General features: G+C 43.9%; 1 protein-coding gene across 2 annotated transcripts in view; it reads left to right on the forward strand.

Annotated features, from left to right (window-relative positions):
* Positions 1 to 18656, forward strand: part of LOC116180458 (potassium channel subfamily T member 2) — a gene marked incomplete at its 5' end in the record, with an annotated part of 45000 nt that overhangs the window by 8843 nt on the left and 17501 nt on the right. For both annotated transcript variants that reach the window (XM_031500446.1, XM_031500447.1), the window contains 7 exon segments: positions 32 to 350; positions 559 to 621; positions 7039 to 7389; positions 7438 to 7572; positions 12919 to 13030; positions 18000 to 18185; positions 18241 to 18372. In XM_031500446.1, the coding sequence (XP_031356306.1) occupies positions 32 to 350; positions 559 to 621; positions 7039 to 7389; positions 7438 to 7572; positions 12919 to 13030; positions 18000 to 18185; positions 18241 to 18372 (1298 nt within the window).

The raw sequence follows: 18656 nt of genomic DNA on the forward strand, positions 1-18656 counted from the left end.
AAATTGTCACTAACTCACTTTTTCTGAACAGCTACCTTTCCCGATAATGGAAGCGGCGCAATGGATTCACGTCAGTGCCTAAAAGACTCATCCCCGGGATCAGTAACGTTAGATTTAGCGGTAACAGGTAACCACTTGGACGTGCCTAAGGCTGCAGAGAGTACCAATTTTCTCAGCCCAGAGATGATCAATCAAAGAAGGAACTCGCGCAGGCCGAGCATACTGCCCGTGCCCGACATGATCACGGGATCCTCCCTCAACATATCGCAGGATACTGCCGACGAAGGTGACGAAAGCGAAGACGAACTCGACGACGATGTCCCGTGGAGATCGCCCAGTGAGAAAATAGCGTAAGTCTCCCTTTAGATCTTTACAATGAAGCATGCATCTTAAGATTAGATCTAATATTAGTAGCCCTATTGAATGCTTCTAGGTCTTTTCTTTTCTGTCATTATTTTTTCTTTCTTCTCGCATATGTCTCTATCCAATCTTCTGTGGTCATGACATGCACCTATCAACCGTCTTTGTACATTCTCTCCAACCCCTTGCACTTCCCAGGTCCAGTTTTACAGACGATTCTGGTGACAGCACCCGACCCGCATGGCATGGTGATTGTGCTCGGTAAGTCCTTTTGCCAGTGCAGCTTAGTGTCTCTTTCATAGAGTTTAACTGTTACATTGCTGCCGTAAATTGATTAAAATGTAATCGCGCTTTTTAATGATCGCTCTAATTTCATTAATGTTTTGTAATTTGGGTTTACGACCGAGTTGACCTACTCACTAAATTGCCTAATTACATTACGCATTACAGTAAATGACGTCTGTGTGAATAATTTAGTGAGAAGTACAAGTGATCCAATTTTCTCGGAATGTTTCATTAACTACAAACTGCACATTGCTCATTTGATGCAGGTTATAACGCCAGTCCTGTGTCAAATTAATTAAGCGTTCTAATGTTTGAATATGTGAGTTAATTGGTGACCCCTCCAACGATATCACCAACCACACAACCTACCCCGGAAGTAAATAATTTGGCGAATCAACAAAATTCTTACATGTGATGGTATCCCTGGAACAATCTCCTCCATAGAGACGCACTGTACATCTAGGTGTAAGACCACATATCCCACCATCGACAATTGACGACGCTATACAGGAGTCTTCCAACGCGGCGGGGGCTCTTACGGCCCAGACACGGGGCACTTACACTGATCTGCCGACTCGCACACGAACCCAGACCGACTCCATGTAAAATCATACTGGGGGGCCTCCCAACGTGTCTAGACGCCCAGCCGGCACAAACAAATCACCTCGACCGGACCGAAACGTATTCTCCCATGCGATAAGGAGCGTCACACCGTCAAGCGGGCCGAAACGTAGCTATTGGGAGATAAAGACAACGCCTTACCAAGACAGCATGCTACAGGTATGAATAAAGGTGTGCCCGAAGAACCTCCTGCGAGATAGGAGACCTCCAACGTCGTCGGGTCCATTAGCCTGTCCCAATTAATGCCAATGGGGATAGCAGTACCACAGATCTACACATACACAGATTGCTAACCTTATGCATTTTTTGGGAAACAAATTTAGTATAAAGTCACTAGATATAGAAAGTACCGCAATCATCCGCCATTTTTGGGCAAATTTGCTGCCAACTTAAAAAAATTGACAATTAAAATCTGAACAGTTGTCATTTTTTATAACCTAACTTCATAGTAATGTCATGTTTTATAAAAATATATACAGATATCTCCAAACAGGTGGAACAATCCCTAACATTACAGTTACTAGAATCTGGTAACTTCCGCTATTTTTGGGCAAAAATTATGCGTTCTCTCTCTAACACACGGGCCCAATGGATTGCGGTACTTTCTATATTTAGTGACTTTATTTAGGTATACAGTGACTTTATAGAGACAGTGGCGACAATAGAGTGTCTAATTTTTGATTGGTCGTTGAGATCGGCCGCCATTTTGCGTCAAATTTCACGTGTTTCCGGTAATAGATATGCTCACGCGCATTCCCGCGCTTCTATAAACGTCACTGGTTGACACATTTGAAGTACAGGTGCCATGATATTCCTACAAAAATTAGTATCATGACAGATGACAGCCTGACATTAGCGACTTCTGCAGTCAAATGCCAGAGGCAGACGATGAAAAATTTGTGTTTCAATGGCCGTGAATTCAGTACCTAATTGTATTTCCGCGTGCAATTAGCATTGGAGGACAGGACAGAAAAAATAGCTGAAAACGAATGTGGCGGAACCTAATATGTGTGACAATGTGGCAGAAATTGAGGATACTGTTGTGAAACGCGATACCATATGCGACTCGCAGTGCAATAGCCCATCGAGCAATTTCTATGGGTTGGATTCAGCGAAGAGATTATGTTGACGAGGCAGAGTAAGACGTTCAATTGAAAGGATGGTTTTCAGAAAGTAGTTGATGGAATCTGGACCATCCACTCAGGCGGAGACTAAACTAGAGACAACCATATTCATATTTACAGTTTTTATATCGCTAATTGTACTAATAAAACGTTTAGAAAATAGTCGTTTGCAATATGTGTAACGCAACCACCGCGCGCAGCGCCGGTAATTTGACTGCTCCCTAATATGATATTGCGGTGTACGCCACACATACCTACGTGTATTGTGTGTTGCCAACTTTTTGACGCAAAATGGCGGCCGAACTCCTATTGTCGCCACTGTCTCTATAAAGTCACTGTATTTAGGTATACTTAAAGGCGCCCTCTATTGTGGAGTAGTATAAACATGTATCGTTTAAAACTGTAATATGACGCTTATAGATTTATGCGTTAGATGTCGCTGAAACAAAATTAAAAAGCTAAAGTTTGCACAATTCGAATTCCTTAATATTCGTATTATTACATTGATATAATATTATAGGAGGTACGCCGAGCCATAATTGTTTAATTTAACACTGCAGCATTCGTCGTAAAGGAGTTATTAAAAGCGGATACCTGTGGTCACAGATACACACGAACATAGGGCATGTTCTTAAAGAATCATGAAGGTTTTTTGAAGTTGGCGGAAATTATTTGCAGCTTTAAAGGTCTTGACAGATTGCTAACCGCAAAGGCATACTTAAAGACTATGTATATCTCTGCCATAATTAACGTTATCACGCCGATAAGATTTGGAATACGTATGTAGGTATACATATATGATCTCTTGAATACGTGTGTCTATAAACAAATCACAAAATAAATTCACCGATTACAAATATCAAATGCCAAAAATAACGAATAACGAATTCGAATTATGCACACTACCGCTTTACTACATTTTTGCAGCGACATCTAATGCATAAATCCATAAGCGTCATATTACAGTTTTAAACGGTACATGTTTGTACTGCTCCGTAATAGAGGGCGCTTTTAAGTATACCTAAATTTGTTTCCTAAAAAATGCATAAGGTTAGCAATCTGTGTATGTGTAGATCTGTGGCAACGCAAATTCACATTCCATAGCGTTCAACACCCCTAAGTCTAAATAATAACCAAACATATTCTAACCCTTAAGACAAGAAGGTACCTTCAGTAATTAGTACTAATAACTCTCGTACGTAATTCATATGCATAACATTTGTAAGGAAGGGTACGCCTGTATCGTTTTTGTGAAAGATGAGACTAATTGCATATAGCAAAAGTGCACTCATCGTAAGTAATGTAGATTTGAAATCTAGCTAAGTACATAAAATGGTAAACTTCAGTGTCGAAGGTTTTATCGGAGCAATTTAACGGTTAACAGTAATCTTCAGAAGGAAATCGGTAATACTTGCAGTTAAATGCAGAAGTAATAAGTCAATCTCGGGAGTATAATATAAAGGTGCATTCGCATTTTACGGAACGTCAACGTCACGTGACGAACCGACAACGTCACGTGACGGACCGGCAACGTCACGTAAATCTTACTGCCAATTCACACTTTACGTCAATAGTTTCTAGGATGGTTGCGATTGATTGATTGGACCATCTGTTCTTATCATGCTCAGATTGAATAGAAGAACATTGGCATTAGCGTCACGTCAAAGAAATGTTTGAAACTTATCTCGACGATGCGTTCCGTTACGTCTATATGTGAATGTTATCATAAGAAATCTATAATACAATATTTTGAAGTGACGTTGCTAGTCCGTGGCGTGACGTTGACGTTCCGTAAAATGCGATCTGCATACGTCACTGTCAGATGGACAACTAGGTACGTCAAGATGGCGGGTGCATGGAATTTTCAACATGGTGGTGTAATTCAATCGCAATAATTGTGATGTTTAATATAGAAAACAAGGAGGGAAAGAGAGTAGCTTTCTACGATTCCGAAGTGTATGTTACTAGAACTACAAGCAATAAATCTATTAAAATTCGATGCCGTGAAGCAATTGCAAGGGACGACATGTCAGAATTCTGGTCGAGTACAAACGTTCCAAGCCGACCGAAGCAGCTTACAGGAGGTTTAATTGCTGGAGTGAAATTCACTAACAATTAATATGCAGATCGCAAGATATATGTGCCCTTGGGAAACACACGACAGTACCCTTCAGCAAGGAGGGGTCTCATGCAATAGTGTAACGGTAGCTCCTAATCTTTGATTTATGGGAGGTTCGCAGGTTCCAATTTTAAGGTGGCAATCGTATTTTTTTGTGCATATTTCGAGCTTACTGTGAACTTGTGACCAGGCTGTGAGTTGTTCGGTGATTACCTTGTAATGGAATATACACACCTGTAACCTATACTGATGTTTACGGTGACCTATGAGGCGAGTGGTGGATGAGTTTATTCTTCATCGATCCTGTAGTACGTAAGCCGCCATCTTCGGTGCCTTAAATTCACTTCGGATGTACTAAACTATGAACATTATGAGAACGGTCTCATTTTTGACCCTTCCGTCGTGTTTTTTGGCCCCAAAAACGTGGGCCTAGATCCTTGAACTGTAAGAATCGGGCATTTTAGACGGAAAATACGTCAAGGTGGTAAAAAAAACACCATATTGTGAGTATCAGTTTTTCATAGAAAAGATCAATGTTTTTCATTCGTTATTCGAAAAGAATGCATTTTATTAAACGAAATCTGGGTTTTAAAAAAACAGAAATTGGTTTTTAATGATTGATATTATCAATACGAGCCGAGCTATGGCTTGTTCGAGTGTTCTCGAATGCTCCCGACTGTTGTCGAACATTCTACAACAAAACACATCATATTTCCCGGAAAAATTACGACACATCCGCCTTCGTTCTTTATATCCGATGACTAATCTTTCATAGCGCCTCTTTATCTATCTGTATTTCTAGAATATTCGGTACAGTTAGCTAAAGATTAGACAAAAAACAATGGCTAGTATCAAAATAGCATCCAGATTCAAACAAGTAACACCGAAACGAACAGAGCAGAAAACAGGAAACAGGTTCAACGCTTGTTCCCGTCACCTTTCACGAAGAATAGAATAAAATTTATTTTATTGCGTTAGAAAGCTAACAACCAACAAGTAGGGGTACTTTCAGCGTAATTTAGGAGGGAGCTACCTCTTCACTTTTGACGCGCAAAATGGAAATCGGTAATCGTTAGAAACATTTTCAACACGAAAAGGTTCTCCCTTCGATTTTGTTTGAAATTATTTTACGTTTCTAATCCCACTGCACTATTTCATTGTATTTTAAACTTAACTACTCTTCGTATAGGTCATGCCGACTACTAAATTATGGTCGAAATAGATCACCCGGTAACGATTCGAAGGAATAATTGTAAATAACGAAATTATGCATGCTTCACATCATCATTTATTATCATTGTTAGATTAATACTAACAGCAATGTTAGTCGCACGTAGTAAGCACATTTCAATAACATTAAAATGTCACCTCCTCTTGAGTAATTACGATCGTATTTCTAAACGTAACAATAACGATTGCACATTAATTTAAGTGTAATTCACGTAATTACGGAACAGTCGAGTAAGGATTTATGGTAAATTACTTTTTAATTCATTTCTCTTGTAGAGCTTTTCCCAAATTTCCGGAACTTGCTCCTTGATTTTTTACGTTGGCTCATCGTGGGCGCGTTCCTTTCTACGTTGAATTTTACCGACTACCTCTTCATCTTCCTTTCATATTCTCTCTTCTCCAGTTTCTTCGAAATGGGTTTCTCCAAATTCCTCACTTTTTGTCGATTTCGACTATTACATTATCCTCGGTTTACTCGCATTTCTATGCTCGATCGACACCTTAAGAAACTTCCGAACCTCCCTCAATTTTCCCGATTTCTTTGGACTTTTCCGTTGAGTCAATAACTCTTCATAAACTTCCTTCTTTGTCTTCCCTTACTTTCGATTTATACCAATTCTTCAATTTCGTCTACATTATCAGCATTTTCAATTTTCTCGGATTCTCGATATCCCCTGTTTGTTCCCTTTCTTATTCTTTAAACTGCTTCCCGATCTTTCACAATTTCCTCGCCCTACTAGCTTCCTTTTTCCTGTCCGGTTCATCCGTTCTCGTCCTGCTTTTCTTCTTTTACTCATCCTTCCCACTTCCTCTTTTGGCTTCGTCCATCTTACCAACATGTTGTGCATTGTCATCATCGCTTCCTAATGATTTCTCGGTTTATTGGACTTCTTCTGATTCTTTTGCTTCTGCTTGAATTCCAGATCTTCTTCAATCTGTCGATTTCCTCGGTTTTCTATGCTCTTTCGGATCTTCTCAAACTTCTTAGATTTTCTTGCTTTCTCGGGCTTCCTCGGTTCCTTCTGCATTCTCGAAGCAATAATTGGTTCCCAAAGGGAAATCTAAATGAGTCACGCTCCGCTAAAGGCAAAAGTGGCAAGGCAATCATATGATTGCAAATCGGACAGGTCCCGTAATCTGTCAAGCTAGAAATTTGTAATGGCGTGGCTAAAAGCCGTATACGTATACGTTACGGAACACCCGGGTAACCACGTTTACGTAAATGTAACGTCACAGCAATGTAACAGTACGCGATCGTACTCGTGAACCGAATTACTAATCTTTGATGTGTGTGTGCAGAATTGTGAAAGGTTTTCCACCGGTCTCGCCGTACATCGGCGTCAGTCCGACATTGTGCTATCTATTGAAGGAGAAGAAGCCGCTTTGCTGCCTCCAGCTGGCGCAAGTCTGCGAGCATTGCAGTTACCGCAACGCGCGCGACTACCAGTGGCAAAACAAGACGATAATCCTGGCGGCGGACTACGCGTCGAACGGAATTTACAATTTCATAATACCGCTGAGGGCGCACTTCCGTTCGAAGACCTCCCTGCATCCGATCATCTTGCTTTTGGAGCGGCGGCCGGACATAGCCTTCCTGGACGCGGTCTCGTACTTTCCGCTCGTCTACTGGATGCTCGGATCGATAGACTGGTAAGTTTCTCTTTGCAGATCGGCTCGCGTTTGAAGGTTTGCTTTCAGTTTGGACGATCTTCTGCGTGCGGGGATCACATTGGCCGATAACGTCGTCGTCGTGAATAAGGAACTGTCGAATTCGGCGGAGGAGGACACGCTTGCCGATTGTAACACGATCGTTGCCGTGCAGACGATGTTCAAGTAAGTGCAGATTATGAATTGCCAATCGCGTTTTGTTTGCAAGCGGGTAGTGGAGTTATTGACCTCCCTTAATGAGAGTGCAAACTTTCTGAATGTGAAAGTTTTGGTTAGATTTCTCCACGCTACCAGTGTATGTGCTTCAATAGCGTAAACCCACGTTAATAACTTTCGAAACTGAACTCTGTGGTCATTGTGCAGTTATTCAAACTGTAGTAGATGTTCTATTCTATTCTATTCGCAGGGGAGCCCGACCGGGCAGCACTTAGGCACACCAGAGGCCCATTGTGCCTACCCCCTTTCTTCGCAACTGAGTTCAGAGCCCGTTCCTATCAATGAAGGATAGGACCCTGTTTAGCCTAAGTTGCTTCACCATCCTCGGTTCCAGGTATCTGTCTCCAAGGAGTTGATATCTGTCCCTGATCAAAGCGTCACAGTGACAGACCACATGCTCGGTAGTTTCATCTGCCTCGCCACAGAACCTGCACGTTGACTACTCCGCGAGCCCAATGTTATGCAGGTGATAGTTGACCATCCAGTGTCCCATAAGGACACCAGTGATCTTCCCAAGCTGGCTTCTATTCAGTTTTAGAAGCTTAGAAGACTCCGATTTGCCAAGGGGCCCTGTTAGAAAGGCCTTGGACTGTCGGAGTCCGGTTACTTGTTGCCACTGAGCCTGGAATTGACTGGTCAACCAATCTTTAATCCTGGCCCTAACAACGGAGGGAGCAATCCCTAGGGTAGGCTCGGGCCCGACGAAGACCCCACCACTGCCTTCGCGAGCCAACTCGTCCGCCCTTTCGTTGCCCCCTATTCCGCAGTGCGCTGGCACCCAAATCAAGCTTACCCTATTAGACTCACCTAATCTATCTAGGGTTCGCCTGCAATCAAGCGCCGTAGCTGATCGGAACCTGTCTACCGACAGGGCCCTCAACGCCGCCTGACTATCGCTGCATATGTAGGTATATATATGCTTATTGCGGTAACCTCTACGGAGGTTTTCCTGTGCACAGGTCATGATGGCTAACATCTCTGCCTGAAACACGGTGCTATGCTGACCAAGGGAGACGCTGACGCTGGCTCTCGGTCGATCACCATATATACCCATGCCCGTTCCCCTTTCTGTTTGGGACCCGTCTGTAAACCACACGAGCCCCTCAGGTTTGAGGAACGGGCAATCCGAGTTCAGCCACTGCTCCCTATCCGGGAGAATGACTTTATAACGCTTTGGTCTTAGCAAGATAGCCCGGATCACGTCCCTCCTTGCGAGGAGGGGATCGGTTCTGAGGGTTTCCTCCCAGATCCGCCCGTGCCCAAGGCTGCCTCGATCCTTCCATTCATCCCAATCGTTTAGCCGTATGGAAGCTTTCCGAGCCTCTGCCTCCACAGCTAAGTGTAAAGGCTCTAGTCCCAGAAGTGCCTCCATGGCCAAGGTTGGCGTGGTTTTTAGGGCTCCAGTGACTCCCAGACAGGCGAGTCGCTGGACCTTTCCTAGCTGCTTCCTGTAGGTTACCCTGCGCATGGCAGGCCACCATACAAGTGCACCATACAGTATTATTGGCCTTATCACTGCAGTGTAAAGCCAGTATACCAGTCGAGGGTTCAAGCCCCATGTACAACCAAAAGCCCTTCTGCATGCCCATAGACATGCAGTGGCCTTTTTGCTTATGCGCTCAATGTGCCCTTTCCAGGTCAGGCGGGAGTCAATGATGACTCCCAGGTATTTCACTGACCTGGTCAGACCCAGTTGATGTCCTCGAAGAGCGAGCCCAGTAAGATCCGCTCTCCTTCTATTCGTGAATGAAACAACCTCGGTCTTTTCCGGGTTAACGGAAAGGCCATGGCTACTGCACCACCTATCCACCTGTTCAAGAGCCCCCTGCATGAGCTCTTTCACGGTGTTTGGAAACTTCCCAGTTATGACGATCGCGAGATCGTCCGCGTAACCCTGTGTATACGCTCCCCCCTCGTTCAAGGTGCGGAGGAGCCCGTCTAGTACCAGGCACCACAGCAGTGGAGACAATACCCCACCCTGCGGACATCCTCTAGTAACCGATGAGCTCATCTCCGTCATCCCAATTGAGGATATAATGATTCTGCTTTCGAGCATGGCTCGGATCCATCTTACGATCGACCCATCAATACCAAAGCTCTCAGCAGCCTCACTAATCGAATCGAACGTGGTGTTGTTAAACGCACCCTCGATATCTAAAAACGCTCCCAGAGCTATCCCCCCGGAAGACATTCCCTTTTCCAGCCTGCACACCAGGCTGTGTAGAGCCGTCTCCGTGGACATACCAGCCCTGTAAGCATGTTGGAACGGATGTAGTGGTCTACTAACCAGTACGCCATTCCTTATGTATGCATCCACCAGATTCTCCGCCGTTTTTAGAAGAAACGATGATAGGCTGATGGGCCTATAGTCCTTCGCCACGGCATATTTAGCACGACCCGGCTTAGGTAGGTACACAACTCTTACCTTCCTCCAGCTTTCAGGGATATACCCTAAAGCCAGAGACGCTCTGAAGAGATGCAACAAGTGTAAGAGCAGTGGATCCAGGCCCTTCTGTAGAAGAGCCGGGAATATCCCATCCGGCCCTGCACTCTTAAATGGGCTGAACGTGTTGACCGCCCATCTCAGAGATCCCTCGGTAACCACCCGGGAAGCTACCTTCCAGTTGATCGGCCTTACACCGACCCGAGTAGCTCCTTTTGGTGGGTCCGAAGTTAAGTAGTCCCCAGAGCCTGGAAAGTGTGTTTCCAGGAGACATGTGAGTGCCTCACCCGCGGTAGACGTATATCTGCCGCATGGAAGCCTCAGTGTCCCCACCTTTTGCCCCGGGTCCTTCAAAAGGATTTTACGAAGTTTTTGAACTTCAGGAAGACCTTCCATGTTACCACAGAAAGTCCTCCAAGATCCTCGTTTCGACCTCCGAATATGGTCCTTATACCTGCGCTGGGAGATCTTAAGATCTTCCCAGTCCGCAGGTAACTTAGTTCGCATGGCCCTATTAAAGAGCCTGCGAACCTCCTTACGAGCCTTTTCAAGGTCTGAGTTCCACCAAGGTGTTCTCTTCTTTCCTCGAAAGGTACGCAGTTTACAGCTGTCCTCATAGGACGCTGTTATGGCGTCGCTTACTAATGCGGCCGCCTCTTCCACCTGCCCTGCTTTCCGACAGAGCAAAGGTGGTCTATCCAACCGGTCCGACAGTTTTGCCACATAGCAGTCCCAGTCAGTGGATCGGGGATTCCGAAACCTACAGGGCCCGCAGTGCAATGCCAGGTTCAGTTGGAAAAGAATGTGCCTGTGGTCCGAAAGCGACGGCTCATCAGACACTCTCCAATTCGTGATCATGTGAGCTATTGAAAAGGAGCCCAGCGTCAGATCAATGACCTCCTGCCTCCGCGCTGTGACGAAGGTAGGGGCTGCTCCCTGATTTAAAACATTCAAATCAGTTGTTTGCAAGTACTCCAGAAGGTGGTCGCCCCTCGAGTTCGTGTCCGTGCTGCCCCACACAACATGGTGTGCGTTTGCATCACAGCCAACCACAAGAGGGAGCCCATTACTTCGACAGTACTCTATCAACTCAGCCAGCTCCTTGGTTGGTGGAGCCCCTTCTGAGTCGTACGGGAGATAGGCGGAGCAGACCACCAAGTGCCTGCCCCGTCCTCTGTCATCTTTCAGCTGAAGTCGTAGAGCTACGAGATCCCTGAAACAAAAATCAGCCATTAGATAAGACTCGATTCGTCTATCGACATAAATGCAAGTCCTCGGGTTCAGTTGGCTGTCCCTCTTATAATAAAGAGAGTCCTCCACCTGGCCCAGACCTCTTACTCGTCCCTTGTAAACCCAAGGTTCTTGTATGAGGCATACGCCTGTCTGCTTTACAGCAAGTTGACGACCTATTAGACAGGTCGCCCCCTTACTGTGCTGCAAATTGCTCTGTAAGAAGGTTACTTTGTCCATCACTGATGTACTAGGTTCCCTCCTCCTTTAGCGATGCCGACGGTTCCGACCCCTGGTCGGAGCCAAGAACCGCCACACGAGCCAAAAGCTCGCTGACATCTTTCTCGATCTCTTCGGGTGCCGGGAGCAATCCCGCCGCCTCTTCGAGATCAACACCGCGAGGTTGAGCCCCCTCCGTCGCAACGGAACTAGGTCCCGCTGCTTCGGTGGAGCTCTCTCCCTTACCTTGCGCAGCCGGAGTCAGTCCAAGGTCCACTGGTCCTCGCATTCGGCCACGATGGCACCCTGCGGATTCCAGCGGAACCCTGCCAGCCGAGGAAAGGGCCCTCCCTCCATCTGGTCTACGACTGCATTCAATACAGCCATAATGCACCTCGACTGAGCCTCAGGTCTTTTTATACTCCTTGGACTAAATCAACGTCTTCTGTCATTAATTTAAGGGACTAAAGTGTCACTTTTTCTCCCGGAACGCTACGCGGGACAAATGGTGACAGTACAATCTTTTGACTTCCACAAGTTCGATTTATTCCGTTCAACCACACGCACATGGAAGATCTTCAAATGAATCTTCAGAAAGAATCGCGAAGAATTGACCGAGGTAGAATAAGCATTCAAAGCAGATGAGCACGAGCGCAAACGAAGCAAACCTAGGCTAATTTTTTCGCGTTTCCTTATTGATTTCTCCTGGTTTCCATGTTTACCAAGTACTTCGAAAGAGAAGTGAAAAGATGAAAGAAGAAGCGCTTTGATAATATTTATATGCAGCAGAAAATGGCATAGTGAAGAAATTATCATTTTTTAAAATAACAATGGAAATAGATACATCCTTTGATTGGATTTGATAATTGTTTAAATAGCAGCAGCAGTTCTAATTACGTTTTACCTCCACCCTATGAACGGAAACACGTATTTCTTTGGTTCAAGTCTTAGTCAAAATTGAAATTTCACCCAATTCGTATGAGCCTATGACTAACAGATGAATGAAAAGCAATTCTAACTAAACAGGTTTTAAATTGAAATAGCGTACGGAATCGCATAAGATGTTGTATTAAATTCAAATCAATTTCGTAGTGTAACGTTTAAATTGCAATGAAAAAATGTTTTCAATTTCTGTAGCCCTTCAATCTTAACAAAAAAACGAAATCTATCGATTTTAATGCAGCGTTTAATCAAATCAATGAAGCATTATGCATCTCTCTAATAATTCATTCATTCCTAGTTTGAGTTTGATGTGTAATTTATTCATAGAATCCACTTCCAATATCAATATAATCGACGATTAATTACGACATCCGCATGCAATGCAAATCAAAACAACCGCATAAATTTGTGGTGGAATTTGCCTTTGTCGCTCGTTCCGATAATGACAATTCTGATTTCAGATTCTTCCCGAGCATCAGAAGCATAACCGAACTTTCGCAATCGTCAAATATGAGGTTTATGCAGTTTCGCGCGCACGACAAATACGCCTTGCACCTATCCAAAATGGAAAAGGTAAGGGGAGAACTCGGATTACATGATTACAACAACAACTTTAAACCGGAAAGTTTCTCCAAACTTTGATTTAATCAAATTTCATTCACATTACCTTTGTAATTAAATTCGACTTGGGGGTTTAACTAATAGTTGCTTCCTGTAAACTCCGAGTTGATTTATTCAGAGGCAGACTTGTGATTCATTACTCAAATTAGTTTCTAACGCTTCTTTGCCAACGGATATTTATGCAAGGCAGAGCTGGGCAGTATTCGATTTTGTAAATACTTTTTAGTACTCAAATCCTTGAAAGTATTCAAATACTTTGTAATTAAATACTTTTATGGAAGCAGTATTTGTATTTGTAACTCAAATACTTTCACAAATATTTAGTTTTCGAATACTTCGTAAAGTATTCGAATACTTCGCATAGTATTTGAATAAGTATCCCTTTTTTACCAAAAATCGACTACACCAAAATTTCTCGGGAAAACACTTTTTCTTATTAATTTTGGTGCGTAGAATCCAAAACAATTCGTACTTTTTCGATTAGACTTCTCAATATAAAGTTATGGACTAGAAACCAATTTCGAAAGAAAATTCAAAGGGCTGAAACTTTTGAACTAATAGCCCAATCTTGGAACTGTTTGAAATTCTACAGGCCACAATCTATAAGAAATTTTATTTTTAAATTTTTAATATTGTAACGGAAACGCTCCAGACATGACGTCGCTTTTGGCGCTCTGGAATTTTCTAGGCGCGCGATAGTGGGAATGTTTGCAACGTATCTGGTAATTACGCGAATGTTCTGGACTTACATTGCTTGCGTGTATAAATAGTTGCGGACCGAACGAGATCGAGTACGGACGAAACATCGAGCGCGGAAATATAAATTGCGAAGTGTGTGATATAAATAATCGATATAAATTGTACAGTTTTTATAGTGTTTTAGTTTTGTTTAATAAATATTGATATAAATCGAACCCGAATTTATAAATCACGTTACATTGGTGTCAGGTGTGGGATTAATTAAATTAATTAAAAGTAAGATTAAATTAAGTGCTTCTGCTTGTGTATGCCTGTAACAAGATCTGCTGCCGCTAAAATGGAAGAAACGATGCTCAATTTGCTCCAGCAAATCCAAAATGGCCAACAGGTGTTGCAACAAGAAATGAAAAGCAACCAAGAGAAGATGGAAGAAAATGCTAGAAATTTTGAAGAGAAGATGGAAGAAAATTCTAGAAATTTGAAGAGAAGTTCGAGAAAATGGAAGAAAATTCTAGAAAGATTAATAAAGAAAATTCTAGAAATATTCAACAGAAGTTCGAGAAGATGGAGGAAAATTCTAGAAAGATTATCGAAGAAGTCTCTAAATCAATTGAAGAAAAAGTTGAAGATAGAATTACGGAAGTTTCCAAAACATTTAAAGCAACATTCGTTGAGATTGAGCACAAGTATAAAGCTGCGCGAGCAATTCTTGCGACTGACTACGGAAGAGCGTACTAGTAGTGCCCCAGATGAATTACTGATGGACCGTCTTCTTGAGGTGCCACAGCCTACTCATTACAAGAAGGTCGACCCAGAAACAAATAACAAGAGTAGAAGGGGACGTTCAGCAAGCGCGAGTAAAGCCACCTACTTTTGATGGTAAGATTCCTTGGACCACGTACGTTCGACAGTTTGAAGCAGCGGCTGCGGCAAATAAATGGACTCTTCAAGACAAAACTACAGCCCTGATTCTTGCTCTGAGAGGGAATGCTCTGGATGTGTTGCGGACCATCCCCGAGGATCAACAGAACTTCCAACAAATAGTAGCGCGACTCGAAATGCGATATGGCGATAAACACCTTCAGCAAGTTTACTATGCCCAAGTCAAGAACTGAATGCAGAAACCTGGAGGAAGTTTGCAGGAACTTGAAGCGGACATCGCTAGACTGATTCGATTGGCATACCCTACGGCACCGGAGAGCTTTCTTGATCAACTGGCTGTACAAACATTTATCGATGCCGTTCGTGATGGAGATCCCCAGCAGGCTTTGAGACTGGCTAGGCACGACAAAATTGAGAAAGCTTTGGCCCATGCGTTAGAATTCGAAGCCGCCAAGAAAGCTAGTCATGGAAGTGCGCGAGTACGTATGGTGGAACCTCGCAGTGACAGCCGGGTAAGAACAATCGAAGAGGAAGGTGGCTCTGAAAGTTTTGAAGAAAAGGTCAGTAAAGTAGTGGAAGAAAAGGTCAGTAAAGAAGTGGAAGAAAAGGTCAGTAAAGTAGTGGAAGAAAAGATCAATAAAGCAATACAGTCACTGGCAAAGAAACGTGAACCACGGCGAGATTGGACACGTTCGCCGCAACTGCCAAAAACCATTGCAGCAGCCGGAAAACTAAGAAAGGTCGACAGGAAAGGGCTATCGTCAACCTGCAGAAGCAAAGCCCCGATCTTCACTGTAAACATTACGTCGTCTGGAAAAGTTCACAATAATGCAGACGCTTTGTCAAGAAAACCGTGCAAGGACAACTGCACACATTGTTCTAAAATAGAAGACAAGATTGGCCATCTGCGACGAACAACTGTAGAGAGTGAGGAATGGAAGCCAAGCGAAATCAAAACGGCCCAAGAAAACCACCCAAGTATAAAAACTGTTCTGAATTGGATGCGCCACGGACAAAGACCAGACTGGCAAGACATTAGTGCCACAAGTCCTGAAGTAAAGAGTTATTGGGGCAAATGGAATAGCCTGACTCTGAAAGACAACCTGTTGTATAGGACCCTTGAAAGTGAAGATGGCACCGAATCGACGCTGCAATTAGTAGTACCTAGAAGCAAAGTGTCGGAAGTATTGCGAAAATTGCATGACGGCGCTTCCGGAGAACACTTTGGTATTACGAAAACGTTGCAAAGGGTACGTGAGCGATTCTATTGGGTCAACCGTAAAGAAGATGTCCGGCGATGGTGTCAAAAATGTGAGTTATGTGCTACTGGAAACGGACCATTTTCCAAGAAGAAGGCACCCATGAGGCAGTATAACGTTGGTAGTCCGATAGATCGAGTTGCTATCGATATCGCAGGACCGTTTCCCGAGACAGATGGCGGAAATAAATATATCCTAGTCGCTATGGATTATTTCACAAAGTGGACTGAAGCTTACGCCATTCCAAACCAAGAGGGAGCAACAGTTGCAGAAGTGTTGGTAAAGGAGTTCTTTACACGTTTTGGTGTTCCTATAGAAATCCATTCAGACCAAGGAAGGAACTTTGAATCGGCTTTGTTCCAAGATGTTTGTCGATTGGTAGGAGCCAATAAAACCAGAACGACACCTTTGCATCCTCAGTCAGATGGAATGGTGGAGAGAATGAATCGAACGATGGGTAAATATCTTTCAAAAGTCGTGGCAGAACATCAGAAAAATTTGGACCAGTACCTCCACCTGTTCCTTATGGCATATCGATCAGCCGTCAACGAGACCACGGGTCAGACTCCTGCCTGCCTTATGTTGGGTCGTGAACTACGCCTTCCATGTGACCTCGAGTTTGGGCGTAAACCCCATGAAGAATATGTCGCAGGTGAAAATTATGTTGACCAACTATAGGCGAAGATGAAAGACATTCACGACTTGGCTAGAAGTCATATTCAGATTGCCAGCGATCGCATGAAAAATCAATACAACCTCTAGAAGTCATATTCAGATTGCCAGCGATCGCATGAAAAATCAATACAACCTCCGCTCGGCCAATCAAACTTTTGAAGCTGGAGATCTGGTATGGCTGCACAATCCCCAGAGACGAAGAGGTCTTTCTCCCAAGCTACAAAGACAATGCGAACGTCCGTATGAGGTGATCAAGAAAATAAATGACGTGATATATCGTATCAGAATGAACCACCGGAAACCGAGAGTTGTCCACATTAATCGACTCGCACGATATGCCGGATCCAACAACAACGAAGAAGTTAGAGGTATTCGAGAAGAGGAACGCAGCTTTGGGATCGAGCCAAACTTTAACGGTTTTATGTCAAATTACGCCCAGCGGAAGAAAGCTCGATTTGGCGTTACTCAGGAAATTTGTCAAAATATTTTTGAGCTTCCGGTTAACGTTTCCATCGCCCATTGTGTCGCTTAGCTTCCGTATTCCGGAAAAGATTTGGAAGGATAGACGAGTTGTTAAAGCAAAGACCACGAGTGGGTAAAGTACTGCGCTTGGAAGATAGTCAACGCTCTTTGTTCTACTTGGTTTCAAAGAAAACGTCAGAAGGCAAACCCACCTATGAAAACCTCTGGTCTGCTTTAAAAAGCTTAAAGAAACTCATGGCATACTATGACATAAATAGCTTGGCGATCCCGAAGATTGGATGTGGTTTAGATGGGTTGGACTGGAAGATAGTGCGAACCATGATCGAAGTGATTTTTAGAAACACTAGCGTTCGAATTACAGTATGCTGCTTCAACCCACAGGGGACGACCCTCCGCAAAACTGTGGACTGTTACTTTTTCAAGAAAGGTGTTTGTCGAGCAGGCTCTGACTGCAGATTCCGACACGAGGCATTAAAAAGTAATACTAACGCAGTTTCTGAACGAGACGCCCAGAATTAAGAAGGGGGCAGTGTAACGGAAACGCTCCAGACATGACGTAGCCTTTGGCGCTCTGGAATTTTCTAAGCGCGCGATAGTGGGAATGTTTGCAACGTATCTGGTAATTACGCGAATGTTCTGGACTTACATTGCTTGCGTGTATAAATGGTTGCGGACCGAACATCGGACATTTTCACTGTGACATATAACTTGAAGCACGGCGTATATTTCAGCTTTAAGGTATCATGGTGTATGTCGCACAAACTAGAAATGTTATTGAAACTGTGACACATCAGTTGGGTAGTATGCCCCCTTTAGCAAACTGGTGCACTTTTTTCGGCAACCCCCAAGAAAATCTTGGATTTTGCATATGAAGATCCATTTGGCAAAAACCGCTGCTGATAGCAGTTTTTGTTACTGTTTAGAGAGAAAAGGAACGCGGTTCTCACCTGTCGTACATGTTTCGTCTACCATTTGCCGCCGGAAGCGTATTCAGTGCGAGCATGCTCGACACCCTCCTCTACCAGGCCTTCGTGAAAGACTACGTCATCACCTTCGTCAGACTACTGTTAGGAGTCGACCAGGCTCCCGGATCGGGCTTCCTTACGTCGGTAAGTTCCCGACGAGGCGCTACACTTGGGGCCGTTAATGCGAATCCGTTTTCAGATGAAAATTACGAAAGACGATATGTGGATACGCACCTACGGACGTCTTTACCAGAAGCTATGCTCGACGACGTGCGAAATACCGATCGGAATCTATCGTACTCAAGACACGTCGGTCTCTGACTCATCACATGTGAGTATGAGCGGAAGATCATCGACTTGGTCGAGTTGCGTGCGTGTGCCTTCAGTGGTATCCGTAAGTACAAAGCTACTGAAATTCGCTTTTCGGATGGTGCAGACTAGACGAATACTATCGCCTTCCTTCTTCGGTGTCCATCACTAATTCAGTTACTATTCACCAAGTGAAAGCACACGCACCGGTGGTAAAACTCGTATTTACAGCATGTTCTGTATGTGCACGATTCTATGTACATATGTTTCTTTTTGTGAATGCTCGAAATCGTAACTGGGAGAGGG

Source organism: Photinus pyralis, unplaced genomic scaffold (genome assembly GCF_008802855.1).
Source record: "Photinus pyralis isolate 1611_PpyrPB1 unplaced genomic scaffold, Ppyr1.3 Ppyr1.4_LG9, whole genome shotgun sequence".
Classification (NCBI taxonomy): domain Eukaryota; kingdom Metazoa; phylum Arthropoda; class Insecta; order Coleoptera; family Lampyridae; genus Photinus; species Photinus pyralis.